The following is a 15,841-nucleotide window of genomic DNA, read 5'->3' as shown; positions in this document are numbered from 1 at the left end:
AAAATTTGGAATTAAATTATTTCTGATGAAAATACTTTTATTAAATTTATTTATATATGAGCATTATTCAGTAAAACTCAGTCATAAGGTAGTCCAGGGGACCTTTGAATTTAATTTGTTATATCCTTATAAAAAAATCATTAAAATATTTATAGGGAATTGGCAATACATGTATACATTTTTTCCTTCTAGTATGACCACTGAATATGTAAATGGAAGTATGCTATACAAAACTTACCTTGGAGAATGGAAGTTTTGCGATGAAATATGAATTCTTATGAAAAATAATGTCAGCACAATATTTTAAAGTTTGATTCCTTAAAGAGTCATTATAAAAGGTGTAATTTTTGAAATTTTTAACCTTTACAAGACAAAATCAGTTTGCTGTATCTGTAAACTCTTTATAAATAAGTTCTTTATAACCGTAAATGTTAAGAATTTTGTCGGGGATCAAAAAACACTCGCTATATCAGTAAATTCACTACATCCATGTACGTACTAAACAAGTTTTACTGTGAAGTGTTTGCCTTTTTAGGACTAGTAAGATATACTGGATTTAGGTTTTCAGTTCTTGCATACAGTAATAGTTTAATCTTCTACGCAGTCTTTTTTCAGGAAATAAAAGCAGAGACATAAATAACAGGGATCCACAACTCCTTGACACCAAGTGAAATAACTTGCTATTTCTTGAAAAACATTATTTTACAAAATAAAATCTGTTGAATATCCCATTAACATATTATTCAGAATGTTTTTATTTTTGGAATTTAATTTTCTTTATTGAACATAATAACCAAGGAGGAATTTCAAAAGGCAACAGCTGACCAGTTGTCACATATATCACAAAGATGTTGAGAACTTAAAGTCATCTTTAATTTTCTCATATTGCTTTTTTACCTTTACTTTTATGAATAAATCCAGGTCAAGTACATATTTCAGAAATCTGACCAGTTAATAGTGCAGTTCCTAATATATTATTAGCTCACCTGAGATGAAGGCTCAAGTGAGCTTTTCTGATCAAAATTTGTCCGTTGTCTGTCATCGTCGTCGTCTGAAGAATGGCAAAGCCATGATTAGTCACATTATAATAGAAGCATCCTCAGGAAGTGTAGATTCTGCTTTGTTCAAATCATGGCCCCTGAGGTAGGGAGGGACCACAATGGGCAAGCAAAGTTTTACATAGGAATATATTGGGAAATAAGGAATGCTGAGGAAAAACAGAAGTGACTCAGGTGAGCATTGTAGCCCATGAGCCTCTTGTGTTACTATAAATGTATTCTATATATAGCATGTTTAGTTAGCCTTCTTGTACATTACCCAATTGGAAAGCATTTAACAATGGAGGATCTGAGTATGAAAAATACAGATAAGAATTGAAATCCAGAAAAAACATACTGAACTGAATAGAAAACTTACAAATTGCAGTTAACCAAAATTCTAAATAACCTTGATAGGTCTAAACATGGTAGATATGTTACCCATTGCCTAGTGTTTTTAGCTCACCTGAGCTGAAAGCTCAAGTGAGCTTTTCTGATCACATTTTGTCTGTAGTCCGTCTGTCTGTCTGTCTAGCTGTCTGTCCATCCGTCCGTCCGTAAACTTTTCACATTTTTCGACTTCTTCTCCAGAACCACTCGGCCAATTTCAACCAAACTTGCCACAAAGCATCCTTGGGTGAAGGGGGTTCAAATTTGTTCAAATGAAGGGCCATGCCCTCTTCCAAGGGGAGATAATTAAGAATTGGTGAAAATTTGGTGTCATCTTTTAAAAATCTTCTTCTCAAGAATCATTGGGCCAGAAAAGTTGAAACTTATGTGAAACCTTCATTACATAGTGTGGATTCAAGTTTGTTCAAATCATGACCCCCAGGGGTAGGGTGGGGCCACAATGGGGAATCAAAGTTTTACATAGGAATATATAGGAAAAATCTTAAAAAATCTTCTTATCAAGAACAACAAAGCCACAATTAGTCATATTGATATGGAATCATCCTCAGGTAGTGTAGATTCAAGTTTGTTCAAATCATAACCCCCAGGGGTAGGATGGGGCCAGAATGGGGGATCAAAGTTTTACATAGGAATATATAGGAAAAAACTTTTAAAATCTTCTTCTCAAGAACAACAAAGCCACAATTAGTCATATTGATATGGAATCATCCTCAGGTAGTGTAGATTCAAGTTTGTTCAAATCATGACCCCCGGGGGTAGGGTGGGGCCACAATGGGTCATCAAAGTTTTACATAGGAATATATAGAAAAAATCTTTAAAATCTTCTTCTACAGAACAACAAAGCCACGATTAGTCATATTGAATATGGAATCATCCTTAAGTAGTGTAGATTCAATTTTTTCAAATCATGACCCCTGAGGGTAGGGTGAGGCCACAATGGGGGATCAAAGTTTTACATAGGAATATATAGGAAAAATCTTTAAAAATCTTTTCAAGAACAGGAAAGCCATGATTAGTCATATTGAAATGGAAGCATCCAGGTATTGTAGATTCAAGTTTGTTCAAGGCATCCTCCAGTAGTAGGGTGGGACCATAATTGGGGATCAAAGTTTTACAATAGAACATGTATAGGAAATATCTTTAAAAAATCTTATTCTCAAGAACAACAAAGCCATGATGAGTCACATTGATATGTAAGCATCCTCAAATAGTATAGATTCAAGTTTGGTGACAGGCGATCAAAACTTTATATAGGAGGAAAATCTGCTGACGAAGAACAACAGGGCCATATTGACTCAGGTGAGCGTTGTGGCCCATGGGCCTCTTGTTTTCTAATGCTGAGGGTAACATCATATGAATCAGGGTTTGATACTACTGGTAGCCTGCTAGCCCGAGGACAACTAAAAATTGAGGTTGGGCTACTAAACAAGTCATCAAGCTTGTCCTGAGGGAATGCTGAAATTTAAAATACCGAACACTCACTTAAAGCAAAAAAGTTCAAATCCTGATTTTGTTATTGAGGTTTATGGAATAACGTTTGAATTGTCATTGTCAGATAAGTCGGACTGTCAACTTTGTTATTAGTAGAAGTTGTTTTAGTCTGACCTATCAATAATCTTTATCACATAAATGTTTGATTAAAAAAAAAAGAGAATACAAGCAATGCACTAAAGTAGACAACAAGTTAACCTTGAAAAAGTGTGATAAAATTCTATAAAATAGAATGTCTGTTTGCAGAGAAGCTCGGAAGATCGATCGAGCTAAAGGTACGACATGAACTGTTGGCAGTTTAAAAAGAGTTCATTTTCTGCAATATATTCCGTTTCTATCACTTTTTTTTTTTATTGATATGAAAGTTTAAGTTTAATTCGAAGTAATTTGTGCATGAATTCACACAAAAAAAAGAAACCCAGGTTTGCTAGTCAGTCACATCATCATGTTAGTGCATTGTACCAGAAGTTTCAAGTGATTGGAAGCATCGAATGAATCGACATGATTTTCTGTGTATGTTTTGTAACAGGATCCCCGTACTTATGCTGAAATAGAACAGAGAGGTAATGGTAATTTGGAATGGAGAACTGTGACAATCTGCAGTGGACTAGACCTAGTCAACATCAATTACACACCAATGATAGCTGCTGACCCAGATACTGCACGGGTAAAATATGCATTATGTTTTTGTACTCCTGTGCTTTTTAGCTCGTTTGAGCCAAATATATCAAGTACAGTCAAACCTCATTATCTTGAACTCGATTGGACTGAGAAACTTGTTGAAACTTGAACCCAACATCTTATGTCATATTAGAATATTCATGACACTTCCTGGTTTACTTCTACAGCTTGAGTATTTCTGGCGTTTTCACTTTTGTGATTGTATTAAGGGTGGGATGATACACATACTGAACTGATCTTGCGATACAATATGTATCTCGATACATGTATATGTATCATGATACATGTATCATGATATGATACATGTATCTCAATATTATTATAAATTAGAAAATTATAATAAACTTAGTATTTTATTTATCTTCTTGATAATAAATCAACAAAATATTTTATATCAAATCACATGTGCTTTGAAATTAATACTTGCAGTTCAGCAACTTCATTGACTAAAAATTCACAAAAACAATATTGCATGTATGCATATCGCCAAATGTCTATAAATAATAAAGTCATTAAAAACAATATCACTGTATATAATTATTAATTGCTAAAAGTCTATAATCAAGTGGAGTTGGACAAAAATTTATGCACAATTTGTTTCAAAATTTCAACTTCTTTTTAATGAAAATTAGAGAATCCACCCTTTGTTCCGAGCTGTTAGTGCCAGATGGGCACTAATAAATAATAATATCCCAAGTCATGGAAAAGATACTTTCTGTATATAACATGCTTTACAAACTGCTAGACTTTTGTCAACCTTTCTTGTCCCGCTTCTGAGGATGCTAAAAAGTCAAAATGTTTCCCCCATATCTACATATCTAGTGCTAAAGCGTGTTTCCTATATTAATATTATCTCTTCCCTTCGTAAGCAGTGAAGTTCGTTTACCTGTCACCATTTTTCAAATCAATTACTTTCTTCATTTTCAGTTATTTGATAGTTCGTGTATCGTTTCCTACCAATATTTCAATGCATGTATCTTAGCAGGAAATATCAGTATGTATCCGTGTATCATCCCACCTTTACAGTGTATGCTCATTTTCTTACCAATTTTGTGAGCAGGTTTTAAAATGCATAATTAACATTGTTTAATTCAAATATATTATAATAAAAATTAAATTGAAATTGATAATTATTATATTAGAGGTTCTGTCCAAACAAGTGAGCAGACATACCTTAATGCTTTTTTTTGTTATTTGATACGTCATTTCAGAAAAAAAAAATTGAACGTCTTGAAATATTGAATATGGTTGCAATTGTATTAAAATTTTCATTTCAATATACAGCCCTATGTATGACCTAACAGTATGTCATGGCCTTTAACCAGGGTTATTTGTACAAGTTCAAGGTCACTTGCAGAAAAATGTGTAAATCTTCTCCAGGCCTTATCTAGCAATGGAGGAACACTGGAAGTTCATAATTTTCATAAAAGTTGCTCATAATACCTCTAGCTTTCTTTTTGAGTGTCAAATATACTTTTCTTTTTACAGATTTGGTATGAATGCCTGAGAAAACTAACGCCCAACACCAAAGCAAATAACATCTGCCCAATGACATCATTGAAAAAACAGTAGGTCTTATTTTATTTGTGTGTAAAGTATGTATACTTTTGTTATTTAGTGTTAACAGCTTTCAAATTGAGAGTTTTAAGCACTTGGTCTATGTTAATCAAAATAATGACTCAGAGCAGGAGGGGTGAAGGACATCACATTAATTCCTGCAATGTTGATAACCTAAGTTTTCAAAATATTGTAAACCAACTATTATTCGTGTCATCTTTTATTCTCGATTTATTAATAAATTACCAATGGGATACATTCTGTTGTCAGAATATATTTCTAATGATATCAGCATTATCATCTTAAAAGTCTGAAAATCAGAGCGACGATATGAGCCACAAGGGTTCGCACACTTTACATCAGCAGCAGTGTGTGTAGGTATATATTTTTCCTTGTATGTGTGTTCCTATATGTACCGAAGGAGGACAATATGTGCAGTGAAATCGACGCACAAAATGTCAGCAACAATATGTGTAGGGGTGACAATATATGCCACCACAGCCCTTCAGGCTTTTGATTATATAGGTATGTAGGGAAAAAAAGGAGATTCAAGAACTCTGTGTTTAAGATGGCTGTTGCAGTTCCTGCTGGATTTTTATTTTGGGATGGAATCAGATGTCAGGTTGATGTTGAAGTAACATAATCATGCTCGGATCTGTCCCATTTATTAAAGGAAAATTATGATTTTCATAAGAATGGACAGTGATAAAGTATATTTCATGCTTGATTAATGAGAGATGATATTCTTACGAAGTAAGAGGTTTATTTTGTCAGATTAGATCTTGTTAGGCCACACGACAACTTCTTCATTTATTCATCATTCACTTTAGGCGGTAGGCCATTAGTTTCAGAGAATTAGAAAGGATTATAGACATAAATGCTTGTTAAGTCCAAGTCAACTCATTTTTGTCTGCTTGCTTATAAATATCAATTATTCATTCAGTGATATGAAATTGTTAACCCCCATGAAACAAAAGTAATGTTAAGCTGAAATAAAGTACCATAATTTTTGGGGTATATGTTGATGGGGTATATAGGTCGAAAGGCTCATTTTCGGCCGTAATTTTTAAAAAATCCTTAGATAGGACGAACTCGGAAGATAGGACGAGGCTTGTTTATCGATTTTCTAGATATTCTTACGTAGATACTATGCATCAGAACATGTAAACCTCTTTAACTTAACCCATGATTTTAACGTATTGATAAAATAATTGTTATTTTTATGAGTACAGCATTTTAACAGTGTTTTATACAAACAGTTAAAACTTCCTTGAATTGTGATATAACTTATTTTCTCCAACTTGCCTGTTCAATGCCGTCGTAGTTTGACTCTGTCGTTAAAACATAAATACGGTAGTATACAACAGCTATAAGTAGGAAAATACCCGAAATCAAACAATAATAATTTCCATTTTAGAACATAGTGGACACATTCTTTTATTCTGACATTATTTACCGGGGTAAAATATTAACTTCGATGACATACATTTTTATATTTCTTGTCAAGGGATTCGCTAAAACACGCAATTGACTATTACATGTACATGTAACAGCGAGCAATTGAAATTAATCATATTAACATGCTATAATTTTGCTTGAGATATTGTTGTAAAAAATAAATTTAATTGAGAGTACATTCGCAATTTAACAGTCATCATGAATTTCACAGTTTTGTTTGTTCGATGATGTATAGCACTAATACCCCTGTAACAGCACTTGGATCTGTTAATCATGCCCCGCAGGTGTTTTAACCAACACAGGTGTTAACACCTTTGTGTACACAGTGTATATCCCTTTATCTGTCAGACAATTAAAATTCTATTAGAAGCCAATCTTAGTGTAATTCAGTGTACCCCTTGGGATATAAAACAAAATAGTTATAACTAGCGGTATATTTGGTAAATAATTTTAGGGAATTTACTGGCAACAATTTATTTCACGTATTTTACACTTAAACAAATATCACAAGACAATGAAAAAATATTTAGGTATACTATTTCAATTAATCGTTACAAATAAATGGTTAAAAAAAAAAAGATTACAATTGTGATTGTGAAAAACTCTTCCGTATTTTAAACTTTGATACAGTTGCGTTTTATTTTTAGTAAACGATTGCGACTTCCAACTTCACAAGATGGACACAGCATGTTGTAAATATACTTTGAGACATTATTTACTAGATGATATTTTAAGTTTTTTTGTACATCGACGGATATTTAATGGAACTTATTTTTTAAGAAATCAATGGAATAAATATTTAATTCTTTATTGTTTTTTTTCTCTCGGTAAAATAATTTTTAAAAAGTACGAAAATAGCACAGATTTGCTTTAAAATTGACATAAATTTTACTGATTTTGGGGCATTTTTCATAGACTTGAGCCTTAAATAGGACGATTCATTAAATAGGACGACCCCAGCGGTTCTGAGAAAAAAAGTATCGTCCTATCTTCCAAAAATTACGATACTTTTATAAATATTGGTTAATGTGAAAGAAGTTATAAAAAGTGTAATAAAACAATGGCATCCAAACATGTCTTAAATGTTTTAGAACAAAATAATCTGATTGAAGCATTTGGTCAACTGTTTACATATCACAACAAATGTTTCAGCGATATTAATAGCATAGCATTTTAATTGCATCGCAAGATCCACCTCATCAGGGTTCCACCTTATGCTCACATCAATCAGTCGAAATTTCATTTGATTTTATCTTTAATCTTAAGTACAACAGCTTAACTGTAATCATAAGGACTACTGCTAAACTGAAGTGTAATGAATATAAACTATATCATTACACTATTGACATATCTCTTTTAAATCTTGTATAACCCTTGAATGTCAGAAATATTTGTCAATATTAAGTATATATATGAATGAAATAGGTAAAGATAATGAACAGTGGAGCTATTTTTAGTACAGGAGCATGTGTAGAATGGAGTAAAGTGTGCAAAAAAGTAGTGTATATACACGTAGAAAAAAAAAATGTACCTGTGTAGAGAAAACAGAAAAAAAACCTAAAATAACAGCTATATTGACCTTTTATACATCTACATATACATGTTTTTAAAAAGATCTGTTGAAAAATAGCAAAAGAGATAAAGAAAATTAAAGCATTTCATGACAGTTGTACATTATTATATATGTAAAAAAAATGATTGGCAGACTTTGAAAAATAATAGTGCTATAGTAAACGGTAAATGTATAAGAACTGTTCAGCAGAGATTAAATATTTTTAGACATCCTGTTTTGCAAAATGTTGACAATATTGAACATATGTGTCAAGAACAAAAACTAAAATTTGACGCTATAAAGATGATGGAAATCTATGATATTTTCAGACAAGATTAGAAGTTTTTGGTCAAACTAACAAGAGGCCCATGGGCCACATTGCTCACCTGAGCACACTGGCAAGGCAAAAGCACAAATCAGTTTAGTATTGAAAAGATTACAAGGGGGGGGGGGGGGGGGCTTGAATTTTAAACTACCTGATGATGCTTCCTTGTCAATATAACAAATGGCTTTGTTGTACTTGAGAAGATTTTAAAAAAAATTTCCCATATATTCGTTTGTAAAAATTTGATCCCCATTGTGGCTCCTCCCTATCCCAGGGGTCATCATTTGAACAAACTTGAATCTACACTACCTGAGGATGCTTCCATATCAATATGACTAAACATGATTTTCAGTTCTTGAGAAGAAGATATTTTCCTATATGTTCCTATGTAAAATTTTCGATCCCCCATTATGCCCCATCCCTATCCCCTGTGGTCATCATTTTAACAAACTTGAATCTATACTACCTGAGGATGCTTCCATATCAAAATGACTAATCATGGCTTTGCAGTTCTTCATCAGAAGATATATTCCTATACATTTCTATTTCAGACTTTGATCCTCCTTTGTGGCCCCACCCTACCCCAGGGGCTCATGATTTGAACAAACTTGAATCTACACTACCTGAGGATACTTCCATATAAATATGATCAATCAGGGCTTTGCTGTTCCTGAGAAGAAAATTTTTAAAGATTTTTCCTATATATTTCTATGTAAAACTTTTATCCTCCATTGTGGCCCTGCCCTACCCCCAGGGGTCATGATTTGAACAAACTTGAATCTACACTACCTGAGGATGCTTCCATATAAATATGACCAATTTGGGCTTTGTTGTTATTGAGAAAAATATTTTTAAAGATTTTTCCTATATATTTCTATGTAAAACTTTGATCCTCCATTGTGGCCCTGCCCTACCCCCGGGGGTCAGGATTTGAACAAACTTGAATCTACACTACCTGAGGATGCTTCCATATAAATATGACTCATCATGACGTTGCTGTTCTTGAGAAGAAGATTTTTAAAGGTTTTTCCTATATATTTCTATGTAAAACTTTGATCCTCCATTGTGGCCCTGCCCTACCCCCGGGGGTCATGATTTGAACAAACTTGAATCTACACTACCTGAGGATGCTTCCACATGAGTTTCATCTTCCCTGGCTTTGTGGTTCTTGAGAAGAAGATTTTTAAATGATTCTATTAATTTTTCACTAATTCTTTATTATCTCCCCTTGAAAGAGGGCGTGGCCCTTCATTTGAACAAACTTGAATCCCCTTCACCCAAGGATACTTTGTGGCAAGTTTGGTTGAAATTGGCCCAGTGGTTCCTGAGAAGAAGTCGAAAATGTGAAAAGTTTACAGACGGATGGACGGACGGACGGACGGACAGACAGACGGACAGACGGACTACAGACAAAATGTGATCAGAAAAGCTCACTTGAGCCTTCGGCTCAGGTGAGCTAAAAAGTACATTTTAGAAAAAGGCTAATGAAAAGTGGTGACTACATCATACAGCAACACTATGTAAATGTATTTGGATCCTCTCCCCATTTCATAGCAGTAGTGGGTGGTCTGTATACTCGGTTATTAAATGAGTAATATAAATATTTTGTATAAGACAAATTTTCTGTAGCTATTTAGAGAATAAACAATAAATTTTACCCATATTTGCGTTAACAGTGTGAAAACTTAGTTTTAGAAGAAGGATATTCTTAGATATTTTTAAAAAAAGAAAGTAAAAAATAAAATCCTCCCACCCGCCACAATTTTTAAGCAAATTAGGAGAAGAATCTAAAATTAAATTTATAAGGCCTTATTGATTGATGATTTTCATTGTTTGACAATCAAGGAGTGGAAAATACTCTTATAAAGAATGCAAGGGGACGATTTCTAGTTCCAGCGGAAGGTGAAGCAGATTTCAGTAAAGATTAAAAAGAGGAAGTCAGGAACACTGATACAGTACTAAAATGTAGACATGATCATCATCAGGAACATTGGTTCAGTATTAAAATGTAGATATCATCAGGAACAATGATTTAGTACTAAAATGTAGACAACATCATCAGGAACATTGGTTCAGTACTAAAATGTAGACATCATCATCATCAGTAGCATTGGTTCAGTACTAAAATGTAGACATCATCATCAGGAACATTGGTTAAATGCTAAAATGTAGATATCATCAGGAACATTGGTTCAGTACTAAAATGTAGACATCATCATCAAGAACATCGGTTAAATACTAAAATGTAGACATCATTATCAGGAACATTGGTTCAGTACTAAAATGTAGACATCATCATCAGGAACATTGGTTTAATACTAAAATGTAGACATCATTATCATCAGGAACATAGATTCAGTACTAAAATGTAGACATCATCATCAGGAACATTGGTTCATTATTAAAATGAAGACATCATCATCAGGAACATAGGTTCAATGCAATGTACTAAAATATATCATCATCATGCAGGAACATTTGTTCATTGGTTCATTACTAAAATGTAGACATTGATCAGAAACTAATGTAGTCACTAAATTTTCACACTTGAAATGCATTAATAAGAAAGGCAAATTCACAATTTTATATGTGTGCCAAAACAAGAGACAATAGATAAGATGGGTACAGCAACAACAGAGAAAAGTAGCACTGTTCAGATATTAATAGGCCAGTTGTGCATGCAAGTACTGGGGTATTTTCTGGTTAAATATTGTTGTGATCATGGAGCATCACTTAATCCAAGAGTTAATACTTATTATCTTTGAATATGCACACTTTTTCAAGATGAACTTGATTTTGTCTCTAGAAATGCTTTTATTAAACTATATAGTTTTGTGATTTGAAAGCAACTGAATCTATGATGTAGCATTGTTTCTGGATAACTCACCCCCCCCCCCCCCCCCTTAGGGTGAGTAAAAATGGGGGGGGGGTGTAGGGATAACAGTTTGTTAGAAGTCACAGTTCTATAAGGTACACTATAAGTTACACTTAAGGTCTGATGACACGTTGCTCGAATATCTGTTTTGTATCTCCTTATAATATATAACAAATAAATCATAATTATCATTGTCTTGTGATTTTTAAACTGTTTTCAAAATGTCTTAGTAGATAAAGACACCAAAAAATGTTGATATTGGCAGTGGTAATGATTTCTAATAGGATTATATAGCAAATGACATCTTCTGGTATCTTGCACAAATGCCTGGTATGGTACCTTAATTTTTTGTGAGGAATTGATTAAAGTAGCAATACTTCAATGACAAATTCTTGGGGAAAATTATATATTATTGAGGAAGGTGTCATCTGACCTTAATTGGATTATTTGATTTGATGTCCACCAGATGGAAAGATGACAACAGAATGTATCCCATTGGTAATTTATTAATAAAATTAGTCCTCTGCAGGTATTGGTGGATCTTGAGATCAATGTATGAAGTGTATACAATGGATAAAAACAGTATGACTATCATTCAAGAAACGTTCAAGTAATTGACTTAATCTTGAACTTTTTCACTGAAAGAAAAAGGACTAGAAACTCTAAAAATTTGAAAAATTTGCCTTCTCTAACAGCCATAAACATTTTCCAGTGGTGTGACTGGGCCTGAAGAGAAATCATCATTTACTGATTTTGAAACTACAGTACATAAACTCTTCTTTAAAGTCTTTATTTTGTACATAAACATTCAAGAAGAAAACCAAGGAAATGTTATTCTTGTACAGCTTAGGCCACACCAATTTGTAAAATAGTTCTTCGGATTTTCAAAAATAAAAAGTGAGGTGAGAGGGCGAAATAATTTTACAAATATTATTTTTCATTTTGGGGTTAAAAATTACGAGGCAAGCGAATACAAGAAATATAATTTTTTTCTTTATGAACAAAGCATGATTTCAAAGAGTGAGCGCATAAAAAAATAAAGACTTAAAATTATTAGATATAATTTGTATACCGCATGAACTTATGATTTTTAACTTTTTAGCTCACCTGAGCTGAAAGCTCAAGTGAGCTTTTCTGATCACCCGTTGTCCGTCGTCCGTCCGTCTGTCCGTCTGTCCGGCCGTCTGTCCGTCCGTCTGTAAACTTTTCACATTTTCAACTTCTTCTCAAGAACCACTGGGCCAATTTTAACCAAACTTGGTACAAAGTATCCTTGGGGGAAGGGGAGATTAAATTGTTAAAATAAAGGGCCAAGTCCCCTTACATGGGGAGATAATCAAGAAAAGACAAAAATAGGGTGGGGTCATAAAAAAATCTTCTTCTCAAGAACCACCGGGCCAGAAAAGCTGAAACTTATATGAAAGCATCCTGGGATAGAGTAGATTCTAAATTGTTAAAATCATGACCCCCGGGGGTAGGGCAGGGCCACAATAGGGAATCCAAGTTTTACATTGAAATATATAGGAAAAATCTTTAAAAATCTTCTTCTCAAGAACCACTGGACCAGAAAAGCTGAAACTTATGTGGAAGCATCCTGGGGTAGTGTAGATTCTAAATTGTTCAAATCATGACCCCCGGGGGTAGGGCGGGGCCACAATAGGAAATACAAGTTTTACATTGAAATATATAGGAAAAATCTTTAAAAATCTTCTTCTCAAGAACCACTGAGCCAGAAAAGCTGAAACTTATGTGGAAGCATCCTGGGGTAATGTAGATTCTAAATTGTTCAAATCATGACCCCTGGGGATAGGGCGGGGCCACAATAGGGAATACAAGTTTTACATTGAAATATATAGGAAAAATCTTCTTCTCAAGAACCACTGAGCCAGAAAAGCTGAAACTTATGTGGAAGCATCCTGGGGTAGTGTAGATTCTAAATTGTTAAAATCATGACCCCCGGGGGTAGGGCGGGGCCACAATAGGGAATACAAGTTTTACATTGAAATATATAGGAAAAATCTTTAAAAATCTTCTTCTCAAGAACCACTGAGCCAGAAAAGCTGAAACTTATGTGGAAGCATCCTGGGGTAGTGTAGATTCTAAATTGTTAAAATCATGACCCCCGGGGGTAGGGCCGGGCCACAATAGGAAATACAATTTTTACATTGAAATATACAGGAAAAATCTTTAAAAATCTTCTTCTCAAGAACCACTGAGCCAGAAAAGCTGAAACTTATGTGGAAGCATCCTGGTGTAGTGTAGATTCTAAATTGTTCAAATCATGACCCCCGGGGGTAGGGCGAGGCCACAATAGGGAATCCAAGTTTTACATTGAAATATATAGGAAAAATCTTTAAAAATCTTCTTCTCAAGAACCACTGAGCCAGAAAAGCTGAAACTTATGTGGAAGCATCCTGGGGTAGTGTAGATTCTAAATTTTTCAAATCATGACCCCCGGGGGTAGGGCGGGGCCACAATAGGGAATACAAGTTTTACATTGAAATATATAGGAAAAATCTTTTAAAATCTTCTTTTCAAGAACCACTGAGCCAGAAAAGCTGAAACTTATGTGGAAGCATCCTCAAGTAGTGTACACTCTAAATTGTTCAAATCATGACCCCGGGGATGGGGGGGTGGGGGGTGGGTGGGTGGGGGGCACAATAGGGAATCCAAGTTTTACATTGAAATATATAGGAAAAATCTTTAAAAATCTTCTCAAGAACCACTGAACCAGAAAAACTGAAACTTATGTGGAAGCATCCTGGGGTAGTGTAGATTCTAAATTGTTCAAATCATGGCCTCTGGGGGTAGGGCGGGGCCACAATAGGTATTACAAGGGGGGAAGTATGGTAATGAACAGTATGGCCAAAGTTACTCAGGTGAGCGATGTGGCCCATGGGCCTCTTGTTTTGATATTGGTTTCAATAAATAAGTTTCAGATTTCAAAGACTCCATTTTCATAACAAGTAATGTTTTGCTACATTAAATAAGGTCTTTTTGAAGAATTTCCTCTCCAATTTGATATTCACTCTATTTGAATATTTCCAAACCGGTATTTTTTCTGTAATTTTAATTTGCTTATTTTTCTCTGTAATTTTGCTTACTAGTCTTTTTTTTTATTTTTCTCTCCACCCCTTCTTTTTGGTACATTTCCTACATTTTTGCTTTGTTTATTTTATATCAATTATGTATTTACGTTGACCTTGATGTAGGGAGAGGGCTAAAATAGTCTGACCCTTCTAGTAAATTCTGTTTACTTTTTTTAACAAAATATTCTTTATATTAAAACATACATTTATATTGATTTCAAGAGTTCAATATATACAAAGGAGTTTTTTAGGTATGTATAAAATTCCTTTTTTTTGTAAAACCCATGCCCGTAGGAAGCAATTTCAGTTTTTGGGGCACAGCCATACATTTTCAGTTGGGGGCATTATCAACTACCAAAAATTCCTTGACAAGCAAAAAAAGGGGGGTATCCGACGTAATTTTTGAGGGGGCACAAGTGTATGGTAGATATGTTTTCTATAGTGTTCTATATATCGGCAAAATTAGGGGGGAGGCTCCGTGACCCACCTCCCCCCAGTTCCTACAGCCATGAAGCGATGATAATAGTGGCATCCAATGGATATTAATATTGTTCAGGTATTAGGTCCACATTTGAAGACAGAAAAAATAATGATGCTACCATTCATAAGAAATATTTGACAAATGAGAGTAATGGAATTTTAAATCGGGCAAAATGTAATGATATTTTAGTTTTAATCCTGGATTTAGGGGTTCTCTTGGGGGCTCAATGAGTTTCCAAGGCATAGTCTACATCTTAGCAATAGCATCATTCCTCAAAATGTTTTTGATTGTAAAAATATAGATACACGGGGTAGAAGTACGTATAGATTGTTTAACACTGGAAAGCTTACTTGGACCAAAAAAAAAAAGAAATAACAATACAAAACAAACAAGCACACATACAATTAATAAAATTATTTTAGTGATTAAATATCACTACAGCATCCCCCCCAAAAAATGTTTTGTTTTGTTATTCCGTACACCAGTATTTACTGTACTTAAGTATGGAGAGAGAGAGAGAGAGTTTTACAAACTGTATATTATTTTAAAATTTCGATACGGCACTAATCTTTTTGAAAATACAGAAGAAGTTGTTTTTTCTTTTATTTTTTTTTCATTAACAAGTAGGCCTGGGGCCCGTTTTACAAAAGAACTTACGACTAAAACCAAAATCTAATTCTGCTTATAACTTTTTAATTTATATAATATTGAAAATGGTTTTCATCTTTTTAAAGGTCATATGAAACGATTCTTAACACTAGGATTTTACTTTTTAAACATAAAGACTGGTATGAAAGAATGTCAAATCACGTTTAGTAAAAAAATTTTGCCTTTGCTTAACTGAAAAATGAAGGCCTAAACGTGTCCACTTGATAAATTTGTTA

At 33.8% G+C, this 15,841-nt stretch overlaps 1 protein-coding gene across 1 annotated transcript in view; it reads left to right on the top strand.

The window, feature by feature from the left end:
- Positions 1-15,841, top strand: part of LOC133173466 (1-phosphatidylinositol 4,5-bisphosphate phosphodiesterase beta-4-like) — a 154,042-nt gene that overhangs the window by 31,467 nt on the left and 106,734 nt on the right. The window contains exons 5-6 of the mRNA XM_061308455.1: positions 3,469-3,606; positions 5,109-5,188. Of these exons, the coding sequence (XP_061164439.1) occupies positions 3,469-3,606; positions 5,109-5,188 (218 nt within the window). The remainder of the gene's footprint in view (positions 1-3,468; positions 3,607-5,108; positions 5,189-15,841) is intronic.

Source organism: Saccostrea echinata, unplaced genomic scaffold, assembly GCF_033153115.1.
Source record: "Saccostrea echinata isolate AGI-Se365-2 ecotype Australia unplaced genomic scaffold, CSIRO_AGI_Sech_v1 ptg000002l, whole genome shotgun sequence".
Taxonomy (NCBI): Eukaryota; Metazoa; Mollusca; class Bivalvia; order Ostreida; family Ostreidae; genus Saccostrea; species Saccostrea echinata.
Note: the sequence above shows the minus strand (reverse complement) of the source record. Positions and strands in the feature narration are given on the sequence as shown.